At 43.2% G+C, this 20,963-nt stretch overlaps 2 protein-coding genes across 2 annotated transcripts; one reads left to right on the plus strand and one right to left on the minus strand.

The window, feature by feature from the left end:
• Positions 1 to 341: 341 nt before the first annotated feature.
• On the minus strand, positions 342 to 18,247 carry nop16 (NOP16 nucleolar protein homolog (yeast)). Its single transcript, XM_055643059.1, has 5 exons — positions 18,005 to 18,247; positions 13,217 to 13,325; positions 7,684 to 7,732; positions 4,679 to 4,785; positions 342 to 720 (listed from the first exon to the last, which is right to left on the minus strand). The coding sequence occupies exons 1-5, from the start codon at positions 18,109 to 18,111 to the stop codon at positions 580 to 582; spliced, it is 513 nt and encodes a 170-aa protein (XP_055499034.1). The 5' UTR covers positions 18,112 to 18,247; the 3' UTR covers positions 342 to 579.
• A 28-nt stretch (positions 18,248 to 18,275) lies between these two features.
• On the plus strand, positions 18,276 to 20,689 carry higd2a (HIG1 hypoxia inducible domain family, member 2A). Its single transcript, XM_055643060.1, has 2 exons — positions 18,276 to 18,590; positions 19,860 to 20,689. Exons 1-2 carry the CDS (start codon positions 18,443 to 18,445, stop codon positions 20,027 to 20,029), a joined length of 318 nt encoding a protein of 105 aa, XP_055499035.1. The 5' UTR covers positions 18,276 to 18,442; the 3' UTR covers positions 20,030 to 20,689.
• The last annotated feature ends 274 nt before the right edge of the window (positions 20,690 to 20,963 follow it).

Consider the following 20,963-nt stretch of genomic DNA (forward strand, 5'->3'; position numbering starts at 1 on the left):
AAATCTATGTCAGATTCTCAAATACTGTATGTGATAACAAGTTTAACATTCTAAGCACTTTGGTAAAGAAGGTGCTAATAACTTTTATTTTGTATTATCAATAACTCTCATTTTGAGTTCCGAGTGACAGAAAACATCCATTCACAAGACTTCTCGATGTGATGTAGGATGTTAACAGGTTATTTGCAAAATCAGCTGTAAATTGGCTTAAGATTTTAATGATAGACAAGCTGGAAATGGGAACATCTTTTCTCCCCAACCTCCCCTCCCATTTTTGTTATTTTATGCCATCATGAAACATCTAACAGACATGTTGTTACAAAGCAAATGTAAAAATGATCCAAGCTGTTAAAATACATTTTATTCAGGTTACAGTACAAAATATTAAAATAAACAGCTCGTTACTTTATGACATCATGGTTGCCAGAATCGCTCATTTCTAGAACTGATATTCAAAGATAGCCTCAATACTACGACAATAATCCATTTTCTGCAATGGTCTTTGCAAATCTGAATGGCATACAAGAGCTCCAGGGGAAAAAAACGTTTGATAGGGCACCAGCACAGTTGAAAAATGTCTCAAGATATTTCCATTTTTTGCTGTAAAGCAGCATTCAAAGAAGCATATTCACTTGGATAAAAGCGTTTGTAAGACTCAATTTTTTTCTTGATCTGATGTGGTGTGTCCTGGTAATAGTTCAGGTCATCTCTTGCCATTGCCTAAATAAAAAAAAGTAAAACAGTGCTCAATGGTTTTACATTTAAAGTGATACTGAAGTTGTGATTCAGATCATTAATACGATCAAGTTAAAATATACAATTATTGACCAGTACCGACTGATGTGACGTGAGCTACAGATTCAATAAAGTCTAACAGCTACAGAGTATCAATTGCAGATGAGTAAAGTACATAGGGATCCAAGTGTTTTTGGGCACGAATTGCAAAAGGGCAAGTGGATAGGAAGGCAAACGGCACGTTGACCTTTATTGCAAGGAGGGTTGGAGTTTAGGAATAGGGAAGCATTGTTCAGGGATCTGGTGTGGCCATACCTGAAATTCTGTGCAAATTTGAGTCCCCTTATTTAAAAAGAGATGTACTACAAAGAGATTCACTAGGCCATATTATTGGACAAAATGGTTGCCCTATGACAAGTAGCCAAATAAATCTGGTTGATTCTTTGGAACTTAGAGGAATGAGTGGCAATCTTTTTGAAACAGACACGTTCCCAAAGATGCATGGCAGGATAGATATTCAGCATTTTCCGTCTGTGGAAGATTCATCTGTAAAGGTTAATAGTTACAAGATTAGAGGACCATCATTTAAAACCACAGTGCATAAGAACTCTTCTCAGAGGATATCTAATCTTTGGATTATTGGTGCCATATCTTGAGAATGTCATAGAGTGATTCAGTGTGGAAACGGGTCCTTCGGCCCAACTTACCGACACCGGCCAACATGTCCCAGCTACACAAGTCCCACCTGCCTGCGTTTGGTCCATATCCCTCGATTCACCTACTCTGGGCAAGAGACTCTATGCATCTACCCGATTAATTCTTCTCATGATTTTTAAACACCTATATGTAAAAGCAGGTACAAGATTATAGAATTGGAGTACGGGAACTGATGCATAAGGAGAAAGGAGGCCTGGGACAGATCAGCCACAATCATCGTGAATGATTAGGCAGCCTTGTGGGGCAGAGTGGTTGACTCCTGCTCCTATTTTTTCTTGTTCTTATCATTTTTATTACCAGTTGCTGGCAGACAAAGAGTATTTGTATCTGCAGAAAAAATATTTGTTTTATTTTTGTTCAAGAATTAAAAATGTTACTTTGCAAAATCAAAAGGGATCATTTTAAATAATGACCTTCTTCCATTGATTTTCTGCAGGAAACATTCTAATATCAGTGCCAATAGTTTAGTGACATTTTGGATTTAACAGGATGCAAAGTTCACATTACACATCATTCTGTTGGACTAATTATCAAAGAAGCCTCAACCATTTATTAAAGGTAGACAAAAAAGCTGGAGAAACTCTGCGGGTGAGGTAGAAATTGTTGGGGTAAAAGTAGAGTTAATCATCTTTAGAATAATTAATACATCGTGTCATTGACATCTTGTACACAACTTTTAAGTTATTGATTATTGCAAGTAAAATCTTTGCAAGAGTAATGGACATGAATGATAATTAATGGTTAACTGTTGAGGGCTGTTCAGTCAAAAAAATACATGCAAGCATTTTTCTAGTATGGCTATTTTACTTTAGCAGGCAACAATGAAAGGAAGATAGACACAAAAAGCTGGAGAAACACAGCGGAACAGGCAGCTTCTATGGAGAGAAGGAATGGGTGACGTTTCGGGTTGAGACCCTTCTAATCTCACCCATTCCTACTCTCCACAGATGCTTCACTGTCCTGCTGAGTTACTCCAGCTTTTTAGAAACATAGAAATTAGGTGCAGGAGTAGGCCATTCGGCCCTTCGAGCCTGCACCGCCATTCAATATGATCATGGCTGATCATCCAACTCAGTATCCCGCACCTGCCTTCTCTCCATACCCTCTGATCCCCTTAGCCACAAGGGCCACATCTAACTCCCTCTTAAATATAGCCAATGAACTGGCCTCGACTACCCTCTGTGGCAGAGAGTTCCAGAGATTCACCACTCTCTGTGTGAAAAAAGTTCTTCTCATCTCAGTTTTAAAGGATTTCCCCCTTATCTTTAAGTTGTGACCCCTTGTCCTGGACTTCCCCAACATCGGGAGCAATCTTCCTGCATCTAGCCTGTCCAACCCCTTAAGAATTTTGTACGTTTCTATAAGATCCGCTCTCAATCTCCTAAATTCTAGAGAGTATAAACCAAGTCTATCCAGTCTTTCTTCATAAGACAGTCCTGACATCCCAGGAATCAGTCTGGTGAACCTTCTCTGCACTCCCTCTATGGCAATAATGTCCTTCCTCAGATTTAGAGACCAAAACTGCACGCAATACTCCAGGTGTGGTCTCACCAAGACCCTGTACAACTGCAGTAGAACCTCCCTGCTCCTATACTCAAATCCTTTTGCTATGAAAGCTAACATACCATTTGCTTTCTTCACTGCCTGCTGCACCTGCATGCCTACTTTCAATGACTGGTGTACCATGACACCCAGGTCTCGCTGCATCTCCCCTTTTCCTAGTCGGCCACCATTTAGATAATAGTCTGCTTTCCTGTTTTTGCCACCAAAATGGATAACCTCACATTTATCCACATTATACTGCATCTGCCAAACATTTACCCACTCACCCAGCCTATCCAAGTCACCTTGCAGTCTCCTAGCATCCTCCTCACAGCTAACACTGCCCCCCAGCTTAGTGTCATCCACAAACTTGGAGATATTGCCTTCAATTCCCTCATCCAGATCATTAATATATATTGTAAATAGCTGGGGTCCCAGCACTGAGCCTTGCGGTACCCCACTAGTCACTGCCTGCCATTGTGAAAAGGACCCGTTTACTCCCACTCTTTGCTTCCTGTTTGCCAGCCAGTTCTCTATCCACATCAATACTGAACCCCCCATGCCGTGTGCTTTAAGTTTGCATACTAATCTCTTATGTGGGACCTTGTCGAAAGCCTTCTGGAAGTCCAGATACATCACATCAACTGATTCTCCCCTATCCACGCTACTAGTTACATCCTCGAAAAATTCTATAAGATTCGTCAGACATGATTTACCTTTCGTAAATCCATGCTGACTTTGTCCAATGATTTCACCACTTTCCAAAATGTGCTGCTATCCCATCATTAATAACTGACTCTAGCAGTTTCCCCACTACCGATGTTAGACTAACTGGTCTGTAATTCCCCGTTTTCTCCATCCCTTCCTTCTTAAAAAGTGAGGTTACGTTTGCTACCCGCCAATCCTCAGGAACTACTCCAAAATCTAAAGAGTTTTGAAAGATTATTACTAATGCATCCACTATTTCTGGAGCTACTTCCTTAAGTACTCTGGGATGCAGCCTATCTGGCCCTGGGGATTTATCGGCCTTTAATCCATTCAATTTACCCATCACCACTTCCCGGCTAATCTGGATTTCACTCAATTCCTCCAACTCCTTTGACCCGCGGTCCCCTGCTATTTCCGGCAAATTATTTATGTCTTCCTTTGTGAAGACGGAACCAATTGGTCCGCCATATCCTTGTTCCCCATGATCAACTCACCTGTTTCTGACTGCAAGGGACCTACATTTGTTTTAACTAATCTCTTTCTTTTCACATATTGTATCTATCTTCGGTTTAAACCAGCATCTGCACAACAATGAAAGGAGAAGGACAAGGCCACATTTCCTTCTTATCTTTAACATGTTGCAGAAACTACTACCACTTAAAAAGACAGAGCTGTTACATACACAATTTTCTCTCTAATAATTCTGAAATTCAATTAATTTGAAAATGTTCCAAGTATGTGTGATGGAAAACATTGCTCACATTATACCTAAGCAGTTAGAATGCAGTTAATGTTTTCAGTGTTAAAGTCATTAGATTTTCAGGATAATTGTTATTGAAATAATTTTGCAATGAGATTGCCATATTTTAAAACTAATTGAATGCTACAAAGTAGACACATTTTAAAAAGTAATGCACTATACCAATTTAGTCAGATTGACTCCGCCTGTTGGAATAATTTTTCAGATGTACAATACCTTATAGTTATCCTTATAGGTCTCAATCATATATCGAACATAGTCAATGAATTCTTTGGACAAAGTGGACATTGTTACTTCTGGGAGGCTTGCTTCTGCCTCTAGCTCTGTAGAGGAGAAAAAATATCAAGTGATTGTACTTCACAAATATTCCATATGGTCAAATGACCTTGCTTGATGAAAAGTGTCTAACAAAACAACTTATTTATTAAATTTACCAATGCCAAAATAAAATTTCCTTAGATTTTAGTCTTGCAACCACAACCACATCACCTTGAACAACTTGCAAAGGCAAGGCAGATACAAATAAAGTGAATGTTAACGCTGAAGGGATATGAGTGTTTCCGTAAATAAGGGTACCAACCTGTGACATGGATGGCCAAATTTGAAAGTTATTAAATCATTATGAAATATCAGCATTAAAAATGGGCCTATCTATGATCCTATTGAGCTAATTTGTGATCAAAATCAACCAAAATTTGAAAAAAGAGAAAAAAATATTTATAAGACATATGGGACACTTACTGATTTATAAGCTCCGTTACAAAATGTCGGCACTTAACCCACCACGAGGCCCGCAGTTCACGCCAGCGTCGTTATATTTGCGTTGTTCTAATTTATTTTTTTAAATTGCAACGTGCTAAAAAACCCCGTTACAGCACGACTATTGTTTGTTTTTTGGCATGGGGCCGTCACCGGAGCCGAGAAAGAAGCTGCCCGGGCCCGTGGTGGTCTCGCTCGGGTCTGGACCTGGGCTGGAGGTGCTGGAGCTGGAGTGCCAAACCCAGGGCTTGGGATGGGGCCGTGACCGGGGTCGAGAAAGAAGCCGCCGGTGGACCCAAGGACCAGCCATAGCCGGGTCGAATACGAGAACCAGGACGAGTTCCAGGCCCTGGCGCTGCTCTACGACCTGGGTAGGTGCTGCGGCAGGGAATGGGAGTGAGGAGAGGAGGGCGAGGGAAATGAGAAGGGAGATGGCGTGGCGTCTCTACCCCCCCCTCCCTCTCTCTCTGCCCCGCTCCCTCTCTAACCCCTCACTCTCTCTACCCCCCTCCCCTCCATCTCTACCCCCCTCCCTCTCTCTACCCCCTTCCCTCTCTCTACCCCACTCCACCTCCATCTCTACCTCTCAAACGCACCCCCCCCCCTCCCCCCCTCTCTCTACAACCCCTTCCATCTCTAGGGAGTGGTGAGTATTGGGACCTATGGGTGAGTGGTGGAGTATTGCGTTCTGGGACCAACCCTCCCGTGACTCTGTGCGCCCCCCCCCCCGCCAATGGGTGACGGGCCCCAACGGGTCCCACTTGGTCTTGTATAGACCTAAAACTCTGTTTTTATGTATGTGAGTGTGTGACGATTCAAAACGTCGCCAAAACGGTACACGATAGCAAACAATTTTTGTCCCACCTTACTCACATTTGTCCTGGGATGTAAAAGGTACAAATTCCGTTCGGATTGATGTTATATTTCACGTTATTGACATTTTTAAATTTACAAAAGCCACTTTTCCACTGGCCCTGCCCGTCAGCTGCGTCACAATAATGGTACAATGGGATCCCGAATTTCATTAACATAAGAAACCGTGATTTTCTAATAAAATCCGTTGTAATCAAATTCTTCCTTTTTCATTAACAGCTGACATCGTGTTTGGTTTTTTTAAAAAGAAAAAACATCATTTTTATTGAGTATTCCATTAACAAAAAAAAAAATCATGATTTTCATTTGGGGGGGGGGGGGGGGGGGTTTCATTTTTCAAAAAATCATTCCGATTTTCATTGTGGAGGGGTGGGGATAGGGGCAGGTGAGGAGTGGGGGAGCAGGGGGATAGTGGGAGTGGAGGGGGTAGGGAGGGGAGAGGGGTTATGGAGGGAGGGAGGGAGGGAGGGAGGGAGGGAGTCACTGAGGGTATCCACGTGTGCGGATTTTGAAATAACTAAAAGTCTCCCCGCGTGTGCGGGATTTGAAATGACCGCGGCTCTGAGACTGGGGAGACGTCTGAGGGCGGCGGTGCTGGGAGGGAGAGGAGCGGGTCCTGGGGTAAGGACTAGGACGCCGCCTCGGCCTCTCTGCCCCCACGCCACTCGGCCCTTCCCCCCCTGACAGGTCCCACCTCAAGTACAACTTAATCGCCGATGTCACGGAGAAAACGGGGCTGGCGGTGGTTTACATCAGATCCTGGGGAGGCGAGGAGAGAGAGTGAGGGGATTGAGGGAGAGGAAAGTGGAGGAGGTGAGGATGGTGAGTGGGGGATAGAGAGGGAGAGGAGGGGCAGAGTGGGGGAGTGGAGGAGGGGCGGAGTGGGGGCTAGAGGGAGCCGTGGCAGTGAGGGATGCGAGGAGGGAGTGTGGAGGGATGAGATAGGGGGGAGGCGAGCAGTGGGGAGGAAGAGGATAGAGGGAGAGAAGGGAGTACGGTGGGGAGATGGGTTATGGAGGGAAGGAGGGTGACTGCGGGCAGGGGAAAGGAGTGGGAGGGAGAGGTGGAGGGGAGGAGGAAAGGGGATAGAGGGAGGGTGAAGAGGAGGGGGAGGGAGGAGTGCTGGGGGATGAGGGGGAATGGAGGACGGGAGGGGTAGGAAGAGGGATGGTAGGGTAATGGAGGGGAGGGGGGAAAAGAGAGGCGGGGAGGGAGGGGTGAGGGGTGGAAGCAGATGAGAGTTTGTGAAGGGTGGGGAGAGGGAGGATAATGGAGGAGGGGAATAGGGGACTGAAGAGGGAGAGTGAGATGTGTTCACATTTATCTTATAATTTTACAAGTTATTGCCATTTTAAACTTTAAAAACGTCAGCCACGCCTGCGCAGCTGGGAGATGTGGGAGTGGTGGAATATTGCGCTGGGGGAATGGGACCCAACGGGTCCGCACATGTCTAGTATTACATGAAAAACAGGAAAATAACCTGGAAATTTGGAGACATTCAGTTTCACTACTGAGTGCTGTATTTATGGAAACACCCATATCTGAAATTAAGAATATCCAAGAATTAAAATTCTGATAGCAATACAAACCATTAATGACATGTGGGTTAATAACAACCTTCTCTCTAACTTCCATTTTCTGAAAAACAAATTAAACCATAATAAGTTAATTTTATCATAATGGCAATTTAGCAAAATGCTGACTGAAGACTAAAATGTTGCGTCACATTCTTCCCAATTCATTCCCGTCCCACTTTGGTAAAGAAATATTTCAAAATATTTTGATGAAACTTATTTTGCTGCTGTATTCTCAATGTTACCCACTTATTGCCTCCCGAACACTGAATGCCATGTACATTACAAGATGCAGAGCAATAGGCCAAATATCAACTCAAACATCCGCTGCACTGACCAAAAGGGAATAATTTCACTAGATAAAAAATATTATCAAGCATTCCACATCACTAACATCCACTGGATATTTTATTATTCTTTGTTTTTATTTTTATTTTTTAAATTTTTTAATTTTATTAGAAGCAATGTACCTACATCTTAATCATAACATGCAACATATTACATTTCTTGTACAACTTCTTTTTTTAAAACTTTAACCTATAATAGAAAAAGAGAAAAGAAAAAATAGAAAGAAGAGTGAGGATAGTAGTGGAGTGTAGTCCGCAGTAGTTGGAGTTAAGTGAATGATAATGGTTAAGTAGGCTGCGTGCTTGAAAATGTGAAAAAAGAAGGAAAAAAAAAAATCTCCACTGAAAAGGAGGTAAAGCAAGAAGGAAAAGGAATGTGTCAAATTCGATTCACACCCATCACCTAGTTCTAAAAGAATTATTTTCCAGGGTTGTGTTGCACCATATTACACCTGTAACAAATCAATGAAAGGTGACCATATTCTTAAGAATTGCTCTTTTTATTATTCTTTGGAGATGGAATAACTCCAATTATAACAAGTAGATACAAACTGAAGATGCCAGAATTTTGAGCAGAAAGCAAAGTGTTGGAAGAAAGGAGGGACAAAGTGTTAGTCCCCTTGTCCTCACCTTCCACCCCATCAGCCGTCGCATACAGCATATAATCCGCCAACATTTTCACCACCAACGGGATCCCACTACTGGCCACATCACCCCATCTTCACCACTTTCTGCTTTCCGCAGAGACCGTTGCCTCCGAAACGCCCTGGTCAACTCGTCCCTTCCGTCCCAAACCACCCCCTCCCCAGGTACTTTCCCCTGCAACCGCAGGAAATCCAACACCTGACCCTTTACCTCCCCCCTTGACTCCATCTTAGGACCCAGTCTTTCCAGGTGGCAGAGGTTCATTTGCACCTCCTCCAACCTCATCTACTGTATCCGCTGTTCCAGGTTTCAACTTCTCTATATCGGCGAGACCAAGCGCAGGCTCGGCGATCGTTTCACTGAACACCTCCGCTCAGTCCATCTTAACCTACCTGATCTCCCAATGTCTCAGCGCTTCAACTCCCCCTCCCATTCCCAATCTGACCTTTCTGCCCAGTGCAAATTGGGGGAAATAGCACCACATATTTTACTATGGTAGTTTACACCCCAGTGGTATGAACATTGACTTCTCTAACTTCAGATAGCCCTTGCTTTCTCTCTCCATCCCCTTCCCAGTTCTCCCACCAGTCTTACTGTCTCCGACTACATTCTATGTTTATCCTGCCGTCTCCCCTGACATCACTGAAGAAGGGCCTCAACCCAAAAAGTCGCCCATTCCTTCTCTCCAAAGATGCTGCCTCACCCACTGAGTCACTCCTACCTTTGATTTAAACCAGCATCTGCAGTTCTTTCTTACACAAAGTGTTAGAGGACCTCAGCAGGTCACACAATATCTGTGGAGGGAATGGATAGATGATGTTTGTCGGGTCAGGCCCCTTCTTCAGACTGATAGGAGTGAGTGGAGAAAGCTGGAAAAGATATGTGGGAGTGGGATAAAGCCTGGCAGTGATAGTGGTGGTGGGTGTAAGGGGGTGATTGACAGATGGGTGGATTATGTTGCAAAGGCCAGAGATGAAAAGGAGACTAAATAAGGTTAGTTAAAGAAAGAAGAGGAATGGAATGTAAAGCCAGGGCTCGAAATTAACGGTTGCCCGGGTGCCAATGACCACTCAAAGTGCTGCCGGGCAACCTAAACGACGAGTCATTTTGCCCGGCTTGGCAACTTGGTTTATACCGAAGATAGACACAAAAAACTGGAGTAACTCCGCGGGTCCGGCAACATCTCTGGAGAAAAGGAACGCGACGTTTTGTGTCGGCGACGGTTGTGGGAAAGATGCTAAGTGTGGCGTGACGGAGGGTCGGAGCTAAAGATGGGCAGCAGCGGCGGCGGCGACGGCGCCATCTACTCCTCCTCCCGCACCCCGCCCCGCCCGGCTTGTTAGCGGCAGCTGCTGCCACTCTGCCAACGGCGCTTTCAAAACAGACCCTTGGAGGAGGGAGGTGTCGGTCAGAGGCGGAAGTAGAGTAGGTATGTTACAAAACTTACCTTCAGCGGCGCTGTAATTCTGCCACTGGCCGTCTGCGCGATTTTGGCGCTTTTGAGAGGCGGGCAGGGTTAAAATGGGTTTTTTCCCCGACCTGGTCCTGAATTATATTTGTTGGAGTGCAAGATTTTGCTAAAGAATCGTTCCTACGGCCGTTCTGTGTGTTTTAAAAAAAAAATTCACCCGACAAGTTAATCGCTGGAATGATTTTAAAAGCAGCTTCTGAAGCCGTCAATGCCGACAACTGGGACGGATTTTATGCAGGACCAGGTAAAAGAAAGTAGTTTATTTTTATGTATAAAAGTGTTGCTTAAGATGTATTTAATTCACATTTTACGTTGCGAAACGGTGATTTTTCCCCCCGAAGAACCGGCAGTGTATTTGCTGCAGATATGGGGGTATAAATTCACCGTATCTGAACGTTCTAAATGGTCCCGTTCCAGTAAAACCCACTCGCAAGCTGATTTATTATTAATTTACAGGTATTAAACATTATATTCCTTCCATTTGGCCTATAAACCCATGACAATGAGATTTAAAAATTATGTTATATTCTGAATTATTGTGTGAATGTTATTTGGACACTTAGGCTATTTAAAAATGTTAATCTATTCTTAAGAAATGGATAGATGTTTAGATCTAGTAATTGAATTTTGTAATTAGCTACAATTAGGTAACTAACTAATTATATGCTTTAATTTTAAGTCATCGAAGTAAGATTGTTTTATATTTGTTTCAGAATGCTTCAATCTACAATAACTGAAAATTTCTTTCAGTTCACTTATATTTTAAGAAAGTTTAAGCCTTTAAATGTTCTCGATCACAGCTTTTGTGTTAAGTCAATGAAAAAGCAATAGGGAACAAGATGCCAATTTCCGAGTATGAAAATGGCCATAACTTTTTTAATACTGAAGATATGAAAGTGAATTAGGTGTCAAATTAATCTGATGGGATAAATTAAAGACTTGGTTTTTAAAATCTCAAAATTTTGTAACATTGCTGAGTAAGGGGGGGGGGGGGGGGGGGGGGGGGGGGGGGGGGGGGTGATTGGAGGAGGGAGACGAGCCAAAACACTCTCGACAGACCTGCACCGCAGCTAGGACCGATCCCGGTCTCCGGCGCTGCAATCGCTGCCGAACCGCCACTGGACCATCCCCGCCCGAGAGCCTCCACACACCCGGGGATGGCCAGAGGCGTCGGGAGTCAGATGGGCGCGGCGCCCCCAGCCAGCGCAGAGAAGCAGCGTTAAACCCAGCTCACTCTGCCTGTCCCGCCAGGTTAACCAACAGCCATGTCTGGATTGACACAGGGCTGTAGGCGAGACAGGCACAGTTGGACTGCATTTAGCGCTGGATTGAGCTGAAATTACCGTTCACAGAAGCCTCCGAAGCCTCGCGCGTGTGTGAGTGTGCGCATGCACGCGCGGCCGCCAAGATATTCTGTCCGCGGTCCCCTCCATATTTTGGTTGCGATTTATGTGCCTGACAGGTGTTGTCCGAGGAGCGTTGGCCTTCCTTCCCACCTCCTCTGCCCCTTCCTCTCTCTCTCTCTCTCTCATACGCCGCCCTCCACTCCCCTTATCCTGAGACCCCTCCTCTCCATCCCGCACTGATCCCCATTCCTGTCTCTATTCAGTCCTCACTGACATCCCCTGTGCTCCCCACTCCTCCCCCCCATCTATTCATCCTGCACTGATCTCCCTAGCCACCTCGCATTGATTCTCCTGCCACTCCCCATCAATCCTACACTGGTCCCCCAATTCATCCTGTGCTGACCCCCTTCCCATCCATCCTGCACTGCTCCCCCCATCCATCCTGCACAGATCCCCCCCCCCATTCAACCTCACTGACATCCCCCGCGCTCTCCCCTCATAATTTTACCTACTCCAACCAACACTCACTAATTTCCCTGGCTCAAGCCATCCAATCCACACCGATTCATACACTCCCCCCCCCCCCCCCCCCCCCCCCCACCCTATTGTGCTGGAAATGTCTTCAGAGCTAACATTAACTATGTTGATAATGGAATGCAATCAAATATGTTTTAATTCCCAATGTTATTATTTGTTTTAATCCATAAAGATGGATTCATTAGATTTTGAACACGTGAAACATTAAAACCGCAGTGTATTACAGAATTCATTTTAATGGCAAATCAATGATCAGGAGATATTTCAGTTGAAATTTTAACGTTAATTCTGAAGTGGGAATGATGGAAAAAGCGTTTATCAACAATTTTTTTTTAAATGGTGCTTACAAACTGGGTATCTTCATTGCCACATACATCTAATCTGAATGTCTGGTAATGAGGCGTCTTGACACCTTTAAATATATTACCAAACATTTGCTGCATTTATGTCCTTTGGCCTTCTCTTGTTAGTTAGTGAAATGTTTAACCTGCCAGATGGGTATAGTCAGTTTTGTCAGCTATTATCATAAAATGCCTTTAGAAAATTCCTTGCAACCTGTATATTTTGTTGTGGATAAATTATGTGGGAAGCGAGAGTGTTTCTGTACCAATAGCAATAACGACTCATGCTATGGCCATGTCATGATAATGTTCGGTCCTTCACAGAAAACATGCTTGTAGTGTGCATGGTTAAGCATATATGTTATCAATGTCCAGGATTTATTGACACAGGTTGATCATACGCTGAATAATCCAACCACATTTTTGTTTGGAAGTGGAAAGAAAGAATAAAAGTTGCATTAATTGCAATGTGTAAAAATAGTTGAGATACCGTATTATAATGTTGCTGTGTGTCATTGTGGTATATATCATGTCTTGATTGGTGAATATGTTAGTTTGTGACTTTATTTGAAGCAGAAATAATATGTGAATGCATAATTCCGACTGATAACTATGCACTTCGCCCGAGCATGCGTCATGCAAGCCATCTTAAATGACCACCTAAAATGTCATTTGGCAACCTAAAAAGCTGCCAAGGTTGCCCGGCTGGCAACAGGGAAAAAAAAGTTAAGCGAGAGCCCTGAAAGCCAGAGGGTGGGATATGGGGGAAGTGGAAAGAGGGAGGATATCGACCTGATTTATTTACATTACAAGAAAATGGATAAGATTTTGATATTAATATGAAACCCCAGTAGCACATACCTTGACTTTCTGAATGGGAAGTGTGCGGTTTGGATCAGACGCCAAACCCATTTCAGCTAGATTTTGAGCAACTGATTTTCTGTTGTTCCACGCATTTCTTATCTGTGCACTTTAAAAAGCAAAATTAATATTCAAGTCAACTATTGCTCAGTTAAACTTTCTTCTAAACTCATCATCAGCAAAACACTGTAAACATATTTGGGAACACCCCCACAGAATACCTCTTGTTGCAACCATTTAAAAAAAAATTAAAACATGCTCCATTCTTAAGTACAGAAAGTACCCTACTTCTCAACTTTATAGAACAAATGGAAAATCAAAATTATAAAGGTGCTGGAACAAAGATGAAATGCTAGACATGCTCATCAGGTGAAATCAGACCCATTTATCTCTCTGCACAAATGAAAGAGCATTTAAAACAAAAATGTTTAAGAATAACTTAACGTACAAAATATGGCGGGGTTGGGGGGGAGGGGAGAGCAAACTAAGGGAAACCTTGACAGTGCAGACAGTGATGGCGCATGATAGACGAGGTAAAATAAACTAAAGGCTGGGTATACCAGAAGAGGTGCAGATAAGAATAGAAGTTTAATCATACATTATTACAGTCAACTATTCATATTTTGCAAAGAAATGGCAGTTTACCACAATGCACATGAAATACAAGTGTTGAACCTCCTAGCCATTCTTCGACCATCTTTTCTGAAATGTGTACCAAAGTTGGTCTCCTTATGGAGTCTAGCAGTGAAGTTAAGTTGCACTGGAAAAACAACTTGAATCTCATATCCAAGCATCCACACTCACTTGAAGAGGAACAATGTAAAAACAAAGAACTACTGATTCTGATTAATACTCAATGGGACACATAGTGCTGAAGTAACTCAGCATATCAGGCAGCTTCCCTACAGAACATGGATAGGTGATGTTTCAGGTCAAGATCCTTCATCAGACTACGTTTCGGGTAGAGACCCTTCTTCATGCTGAAGAAGAGTCTGGACCCAAAACGTCATCTATTCCTGTTCTCCAAAGATGCTGCCTGATTTGCTGAGCTTCCAGCACTTTGCAAAGAACCAAAAAACAAAATTGAATATAAAGAGTAATTTGAATGGAATCTAGTATAATCAGTGACCACGTTCCAAAAGTGCTTCATTGTCTGTAAAGCACTTGGAGAAACCCTAGATATGAAGTTATATAAATGTGAGCTTGCAACATTAAAGACCCTTTATGACATCTGATTATACAATCTATACTACTATCTGAATAGTATCCCCACACCTGAAACCATGCCAGGCATGTGCTGTCAGGGTAGGCAAGGTAGGCACTGCCTACCCTGACTAAAATTATGACATGGTAATCATTAAATATAAATAGTAAAGGCATGGGAGAATTATGCCTATCTAAGAGATCGATCTCTTCGGTAGGCATAATTCTCTGTGCCTTTCAACCGCAGCACTTGTAACATGTGAAGGTCTGTGCAGCCCACGTGCCATCCGCGCTGCTTGAAGCCGTCAATTTCAAGCGGAGCTGAAGGCAGCTGAAATTCTGCCTTTGCTGTACTGCTGCGCAGCAGCCTACTGCGCATGCGCAGCGCAAGTTTCTTGGCGGGTTTTTCAAATATGGATTGCCATTATCTGAAGGGTATGTTAGGAAGCAAAGAGAGAAGAATGGAGTTTGTGTACCAATACCGTGGTAAGTACATTTCTTGGTACTTTATGGTTTTAAATACTGTATGTCCCGGGGTGGGGGTGAAGAGCCTCCTTTCACAGTGTTTGAGGAGTCTGGCCCGGGGTAAAGTTGTGGGGAAGGCAGGAGCGTTGTGAAGGAGGGGATCGGGACCAGTAACCCGCTTGCGACGCTCCGGGCACGGAGCCACTGCATTGTGGCCGTGGAGTGAATTAGATCGGGTGGCTGCTGCAGCGCTCCGGGCACGGACAGCAGAACTGGCTGCCACTTCAGCCCCTTCTGCTGGTCCCCACTCACCTCTGGCAGTGCTCTCCGTCTCAACACCTCTCTCCTGCCGCTCGCCGGCCGGCTTCCCGCAAATCCTTAAATTCCAACAGCACGTTCAAGGGACCAATTGAGGTTACTCGGCTGTGGGAATTTAAGGATTTGCGGGAAGCAGCTGACATGAGTGAAGCCCGTAAGCGGCAGGTGAGAGGTGTTCAGTCGGAGAGCACTTCCAGAGGTGAGCGGGCCGGCAGAAGGCACTGAAGTGGCAGCCGGTTCTGCTGTCGGGTCCCGGCGGCCGCTCGCAGTCACCTGACCTGCTTCCTTCCCCGGAAGTGGCGGCCAGTTTTGCTGTCCGTGCCCGGAGCGCTGCGGCAACGGTGAATGAGTCTGTTATGATATCCGACCCCCTCCTTCTCAACATGCTGCCCTCCCCGCATCTTTAACCCCTGGCACAGACTCTCCACACGCTGTGAAAGGAACTCTCCCTCCAATTGGTCCCTTGAATTAGTAATAATAATAATAAATACTTTATTGATCCCCTCAGGGAAATTCAGATGTCATGGTTTTGTCATTCAATAAACAGATTCAACGTCCTGGTGTGCTCCCGTTTTTCCCACCATCTCTCCACCTGCCTTCATCCTCCGTCCCCCACCCATTCAGTAATTAAAAATGAAGGAAATTTAGAAGCCTTGGGCAAATTAAATTGCTACTTATTTTTATTTTTTTATTTTTAAGGAGAGAACAATCTGCGCATGCGCGGTTTAGGATTTTTTTTTTAAAGCCACCTGCCTACCTTGAGTAATTACTCACGGCACGTGCCTGAACCATGCTGTATGAACACCTGGTAATTATTCCATAAATATCCTGTAGTGTTCTGCAGCAGGGAACCATATTTTTGTTACCATCCCAATCCAATTATGTAACACTTACACTTTTCTTACATCTTAGCTTGTCACTCAGGGTCAAAGATTACTTGTTTCCACTATTCAGTTTCGCAGGTTCTGAGGAGACTGCAGAGGCCAACTTACGAGCTCATGGTCCCTACCAGTGAAAGTGTAGGCTCATGCAAAGAGCAGGTGAATAGTTTATAGGGGCAAGGTACGCTACTTTTTACACTATATTTCCAATGTCAGTGCGCCCTGAATGTCTTTATACATGGTGGATAATTATGAGCCAGTGCTCCAAGATGCATGTTGAGGTATTGCACTCTCCTCCCTACTCTGCCCTCTGGCAAGGAGACTTTAAGAACATCTGAATCATTTTCCCTCCAATCATTTTTACAGAACTCTGAAACAAAAGTGTGTTTCAGGAGCACAAAAATGATGCAATCAACACAACACATTACTGCAATTAAGACCCCAATGCTGGGGCTGTAAGTTTGCTTATCCTATCAGTGGATTTGGAACATTTTGCAAAGACAAGCATAGATACTATCTCTCTAGTGCCGTGGTGCTTGCGGTAGATAGACTGAATCGTAAATCACTACTATCCAGGAAATAATTGGTATTTTTGCCAGGTTTAAGCTCTTTATCTTCAAGCACCCTTTATCTCAACTCGCCAAAGGCAATGATTGGCAGCTGGCAGCTTATAACCCAACTGTATGAATATAGTTACTTGAACTTCAAGTAACTCTGCATCCCCTCTCTCTCCATCCCTCCCCCACCTTAGTTGTCGTACCAATTTTATTGTCATCCTGTTGAGTTCCTCTGTCTGTATACTCATTATCACCTATTCCATAGCTAACAATGGCCTATTGCATGCCCCATATTTCCTTGATTATCATTGCATTTTTGCATATCTTCCATTCATTTCTCGTGAGCATTGTCTAGATCTCTTGTTCCCCTGTCCCCTGATATTCGTAGTCTGAAGAAGAGTGCCGACCCAAAACGTCATCCATTCCTTTTCTCTAGAGATGCTGCCTGGCCTGTTGAGTTACTCCAGCCTTTTGTGTCTGTCCTCCAGCACTTTGTTTTGTTCATAATCTAAAGGTCTGGACAAACAATCCAGAGACACACGTTCAATATTCAACAGCCATAGAATTTAAATTTAAATTTATTCGATTTAAAAAAACGTTCATAATATTGATCACATAAAAGTAATGAATCGCCATATTAAAACAAAATCGTTTCATTAATGTCCTTCAGGGGGGAAATCTGACATCCTAACTGGAAAGGCATATGTGATATGAGGGATTAGCCATGTGGGTAATCCTTTATATTGCCTCTGAAATGCCGCAGAAAGCACACTCGATTGTATCATAACCACGTTGGAACTGAAAAAAAAACAGGAATGCCATCCAGCTAGGGTGGAGAAAATTGATTCAAACGCCACAAGGTCCCCACCAGTTGTCCTTTTACATTGCAGTTTCCCCTCACAAACACATGGTGACTGATATTCAAATAGGAAGAACTGTCCCGCAGGCAGCTCAGGCAATTGCCCGACAGTAAGCACTCCAACAATCGGTATCTACCTTATTGGTGACCTTGGGACTGTATTTGATCGGACTTTATTTTATACTAAACATTATTCCCTGTGTATCTGTGCACTTGAATGACTAGATTGTAATCATATATTATATTTCCGCTGACTGGTTAGCACCTCGGTACACGTGACAATAAACTAAACTAATCATCTACATTCTACATGGACAAAGTGCTCGACTCGCTTCTACAGTAATATAATGCCAAGTATGTTCTTATCCACAGCCAGAGCGTCCAGGTGGTACAATGTTGCATGGAGTAGAGAGTAGTGTAACCTGCCCCGCGGACTTGCATAACACGAACTAGTAAAAGCAACCACGTTTTACTCCCCGCGGTGTAACAGGACGGCAACGCTCACCACTCGATCCGGGGCGCAGCCTTCTTCGCCATCTTCCGCTTCAGCTTTTTCCGATTCGTCGTGTAGTCGAACTTCTTCCTCCTGTTTGTACCTTTTGCTTTCGGCATCTTGCAGCGATTTCCAGGCGGGCGACGTCCAACCGACCAACCTTCTCGCACACACCCCAGCAACCGGCGTGGCGCGGCCTCCGACCCCCGACCCCCGACCTCTAACCGGCGTGGGCGGATCTAGCCGCGGTTGTTGTGAATAATTCCAGCACAAATCGGATATTACACCATCCTTTTACAATGCATAGCAAATAATGCTCCGATTGTTATTTTTGTTGTGTTGCCCGGTAGTTATATAAATGGTGCTAGCCCGCCCCCTGAACTATGACTGGCAATTTGAAGGCCGCTCGGTGCCGCTTCCCGCCCCCTGCTTCTCGGGAGGCGAAAGACGATGTCGAAGCCGGTGTCTGTGGTCTCAGCGCTCGACCTGTCGAAGCCACCCGTCATCGAGGGCTTTGCCATTCTGCCCAAGCACACTGAGGAAGGATTTCAGGACAAATTAATCAGGAAAACAACGGAGAATCCGTTCGTGCCAGTCGGTGAGAGTTAACCGCTCCCCCCCCATAACTTCTTCCTCCTTTTGAGACACCAGGAACTGCAGATGCTGGAATCTTGTGCAAAATGCTAAGGACTTGGATTGGAGGACAGTGAGATTCGTGTGGAGAAAACACATCTGTTTATGATTGAGGGGGTGGTGGTGCTGAGGATCTAGAAGAGCATTCAGGTGCTTAAGTCCCCAGCAAAGATTATAGAGCTCCTCTATAATCTTTGGTCCCCAGGGCCTGATGAGATCTATCCCAGGTTATTGAGAGGGGATATTGCGGTGGTCTTGACGAGGATCTTTGTTTCTCTATATCCACAGACGAGATCCCAAAGCACTGGAGAGTGGCCAATGGTGTTTTAGAAGGAAAGTCGAGAGAATTCAGGGAACTATAGGCCAGTGAGCTTCGCATCGAGTGGTAGGGAAACTTAGTAGCAATGTTACAAAATGTTGAGATTTAAAAAATCAAGTCTGCAATTTATCCCAGAGATAAAGCATAAAAAGAAGTTTAATTTGACACCCAATTCACTTTCATATCTTCAGTATTAAAACAATTATTGCCATTTTCATACTCGGAAATTAGCATCTTGTTCCCCATTGCTTTTCCATTGACTTAACACAAAAGCTGCGATCGAGGACAGTCAAAAGCCCATAACTTTCTTAAAAATTAAGAGAACTGAATGAAATTTTCAGTTATTAGAGATCGAAGCATTCTAAAACAAATATAAAACATCTTACTTGGATGACCTGAAATGAAAGCATATAATTAGTTAATTACCTCATTGTAGCTAATTACAAAATTGACCGTTGTGACGGAAATAGTAATAAACACCCAGACTGCCTTGAAAATTCAAAAATCTCAAGATCAGGACTTTAATATTAGTGTATTATATGCTGTAAGACCCTCCTTCCTCTCAACCCGAAACGTCACCCATTCCTTCTCTCCAGAAATGCTGGATGTTTAACTTGACAACATGTTTGGTACAAACATAGTGAGCCAAAGAGCCCGTTCCTGTGCTGTACTTTTCTATGTTTACAAATACTTCATGGAAATTTCAGCACAGTATGTGTCAGTTCTTTATCCATGACACATATTGTTAAATGTTGTATTCATTGCTGCTGCGTCTTGGTACTAGGCTTAAACAGGAAGAACAACTTGATTTCTACAGATGATTGGAATACGGTTCACTTATGCAATTCCTGTGAAAATAAAACCTAAAATGCTCTTTGACAATAGTTGAGTCAAATTATTTTTCTTCTTTTGTAGGAATGCTGGGTACAGCAGCTGCCCTTACGTATGGCTTGATCGCTTTTAAACAGGGCAAGACCCGGCAATCTCAGCTGTTAATGCGAACACGTATCTTTGCCCAAGGTTTCACTGTTGTTGCTATCCTGGTGGGTGTGGTAGCTACTGCAATGAAGCGCAAGGAAAAGTGAACTTCCACTCTGAACAGAATCAACCAAAAATGGAACAATCTAATTGTTGGAAAATTGTATTCTGACATTTGAAATATGAATTCACCATAAAAACATTAAACTTATCACTATAAAGTTTTATCACTTTCTGCATTTCCAGAAAAAAATGACTACAATGTAAGTGTGTTTTCTGCATTATTATTGCAAAGTTATATGGTAAAATAGGTTTAAAAAAATAATGTTCTCAGGCAAGCCACGTTTAAACATTCACATTTATCAAGAGTCAAGAGTGTTTTATTGTCATATGTCCCATGAAATTCTGATGCAGTATCTTATACTCATGCTCTATACAATCCAGGCCATTCCTCAAGTAGGTAATAATATTGTTCCATGATTGTTGATGACTATATACTATTTGATTTGCTATATTTTCAACTTTGTTTTCTCAGCTGCAGTGTTCATGACTAAATACTGACATTTAAAAACCTGAATTGTATTAGGAAGTATGTGACCAAAACAAGTGCTAGATTAAAGCTTCTGAGCAGTCAAAATACCAGTACCGTCCAAAATATCATAGCATATCTTAGCAAATAGTGTTCACTTCCTTTACCTGAAAAATAGACTTTACTGAATTTTCCATACATTTTAACTGTAATGTAATAAACCATCACTTAAAAATTATTGTCTTGCACGTTTTGTGACAGTAAATTGACTTTAACATACAAGGCTTTGAGGATTGGCTATGAATACAATTAGGGAGATCATTAGTTTAATTTATTCAATTGTTATTGATCTAAAAAACAGCATTACCTGAATATAACATAAGGCAATAGCTTTTCATCCCAGAAAGGCTCTGCTGAGGATCAAATAAAGATCAGACACAGCAATCAAGCCTTGGTTTGACGCTGCTTTGAAACATTGAATTGAACATTTAATTGAAATTGGAAACTATTGT

This window comes from Leucoraja erinacea, chromosome 11, assembly GCF_028641065.1.
Source record: "Leucoraja erinacea ecotype New England chromosome 11, Leri_hhj_1, whole genome shotgun sequence".
NCBI classification, from domain to species: Eukaryota; Metazoa; Chordata; class Chondrichthyes; order Rajiformes; family Rajidae; genus Leucoraja; species Leucoraja erinaceus.

Excerpts from the sequence above, each read along its gene's own strand:
- nop16 (XM_055643059.1), bottom strand. The coding sequence starts at position 18,111 with ATGCCGAAAGCAAAAGGTACAAACAGGAGGAAGAAGTTCGACTACACG. Across the intron at positions 13,326-18,004 it reads GCTGCGCCCCGGATCGAGTG|TGCACAGATAAGAAATGCGT; the intron begins GTGAGCGTTGCC and ends TGCTTTTTAAAG. Across the intron at positions 4,786-7,683 it reads TAACCCACATGTCATTAATG|AGCTAGAGGCAGAAGCAAGC; the intron begins GTTTGTATTGCT and ends TCTCCTCTACAG.
- higd2a (XM_055643060.1), top strand. The coding sequence starts at position 18,443 with ATGTCGAAGCCGGTGTCTGTGGTCTCAGCGCTCGACCTGTCGAAGCCA. Across the intron at positions 18,591-19,859 it reads GAATCCGTTCGTGCCAGTCG|GAATGCTGGGTACAGCAGCT; the intron begins GTGAGAGTTAAC and ends CTTCTTTTGTAG.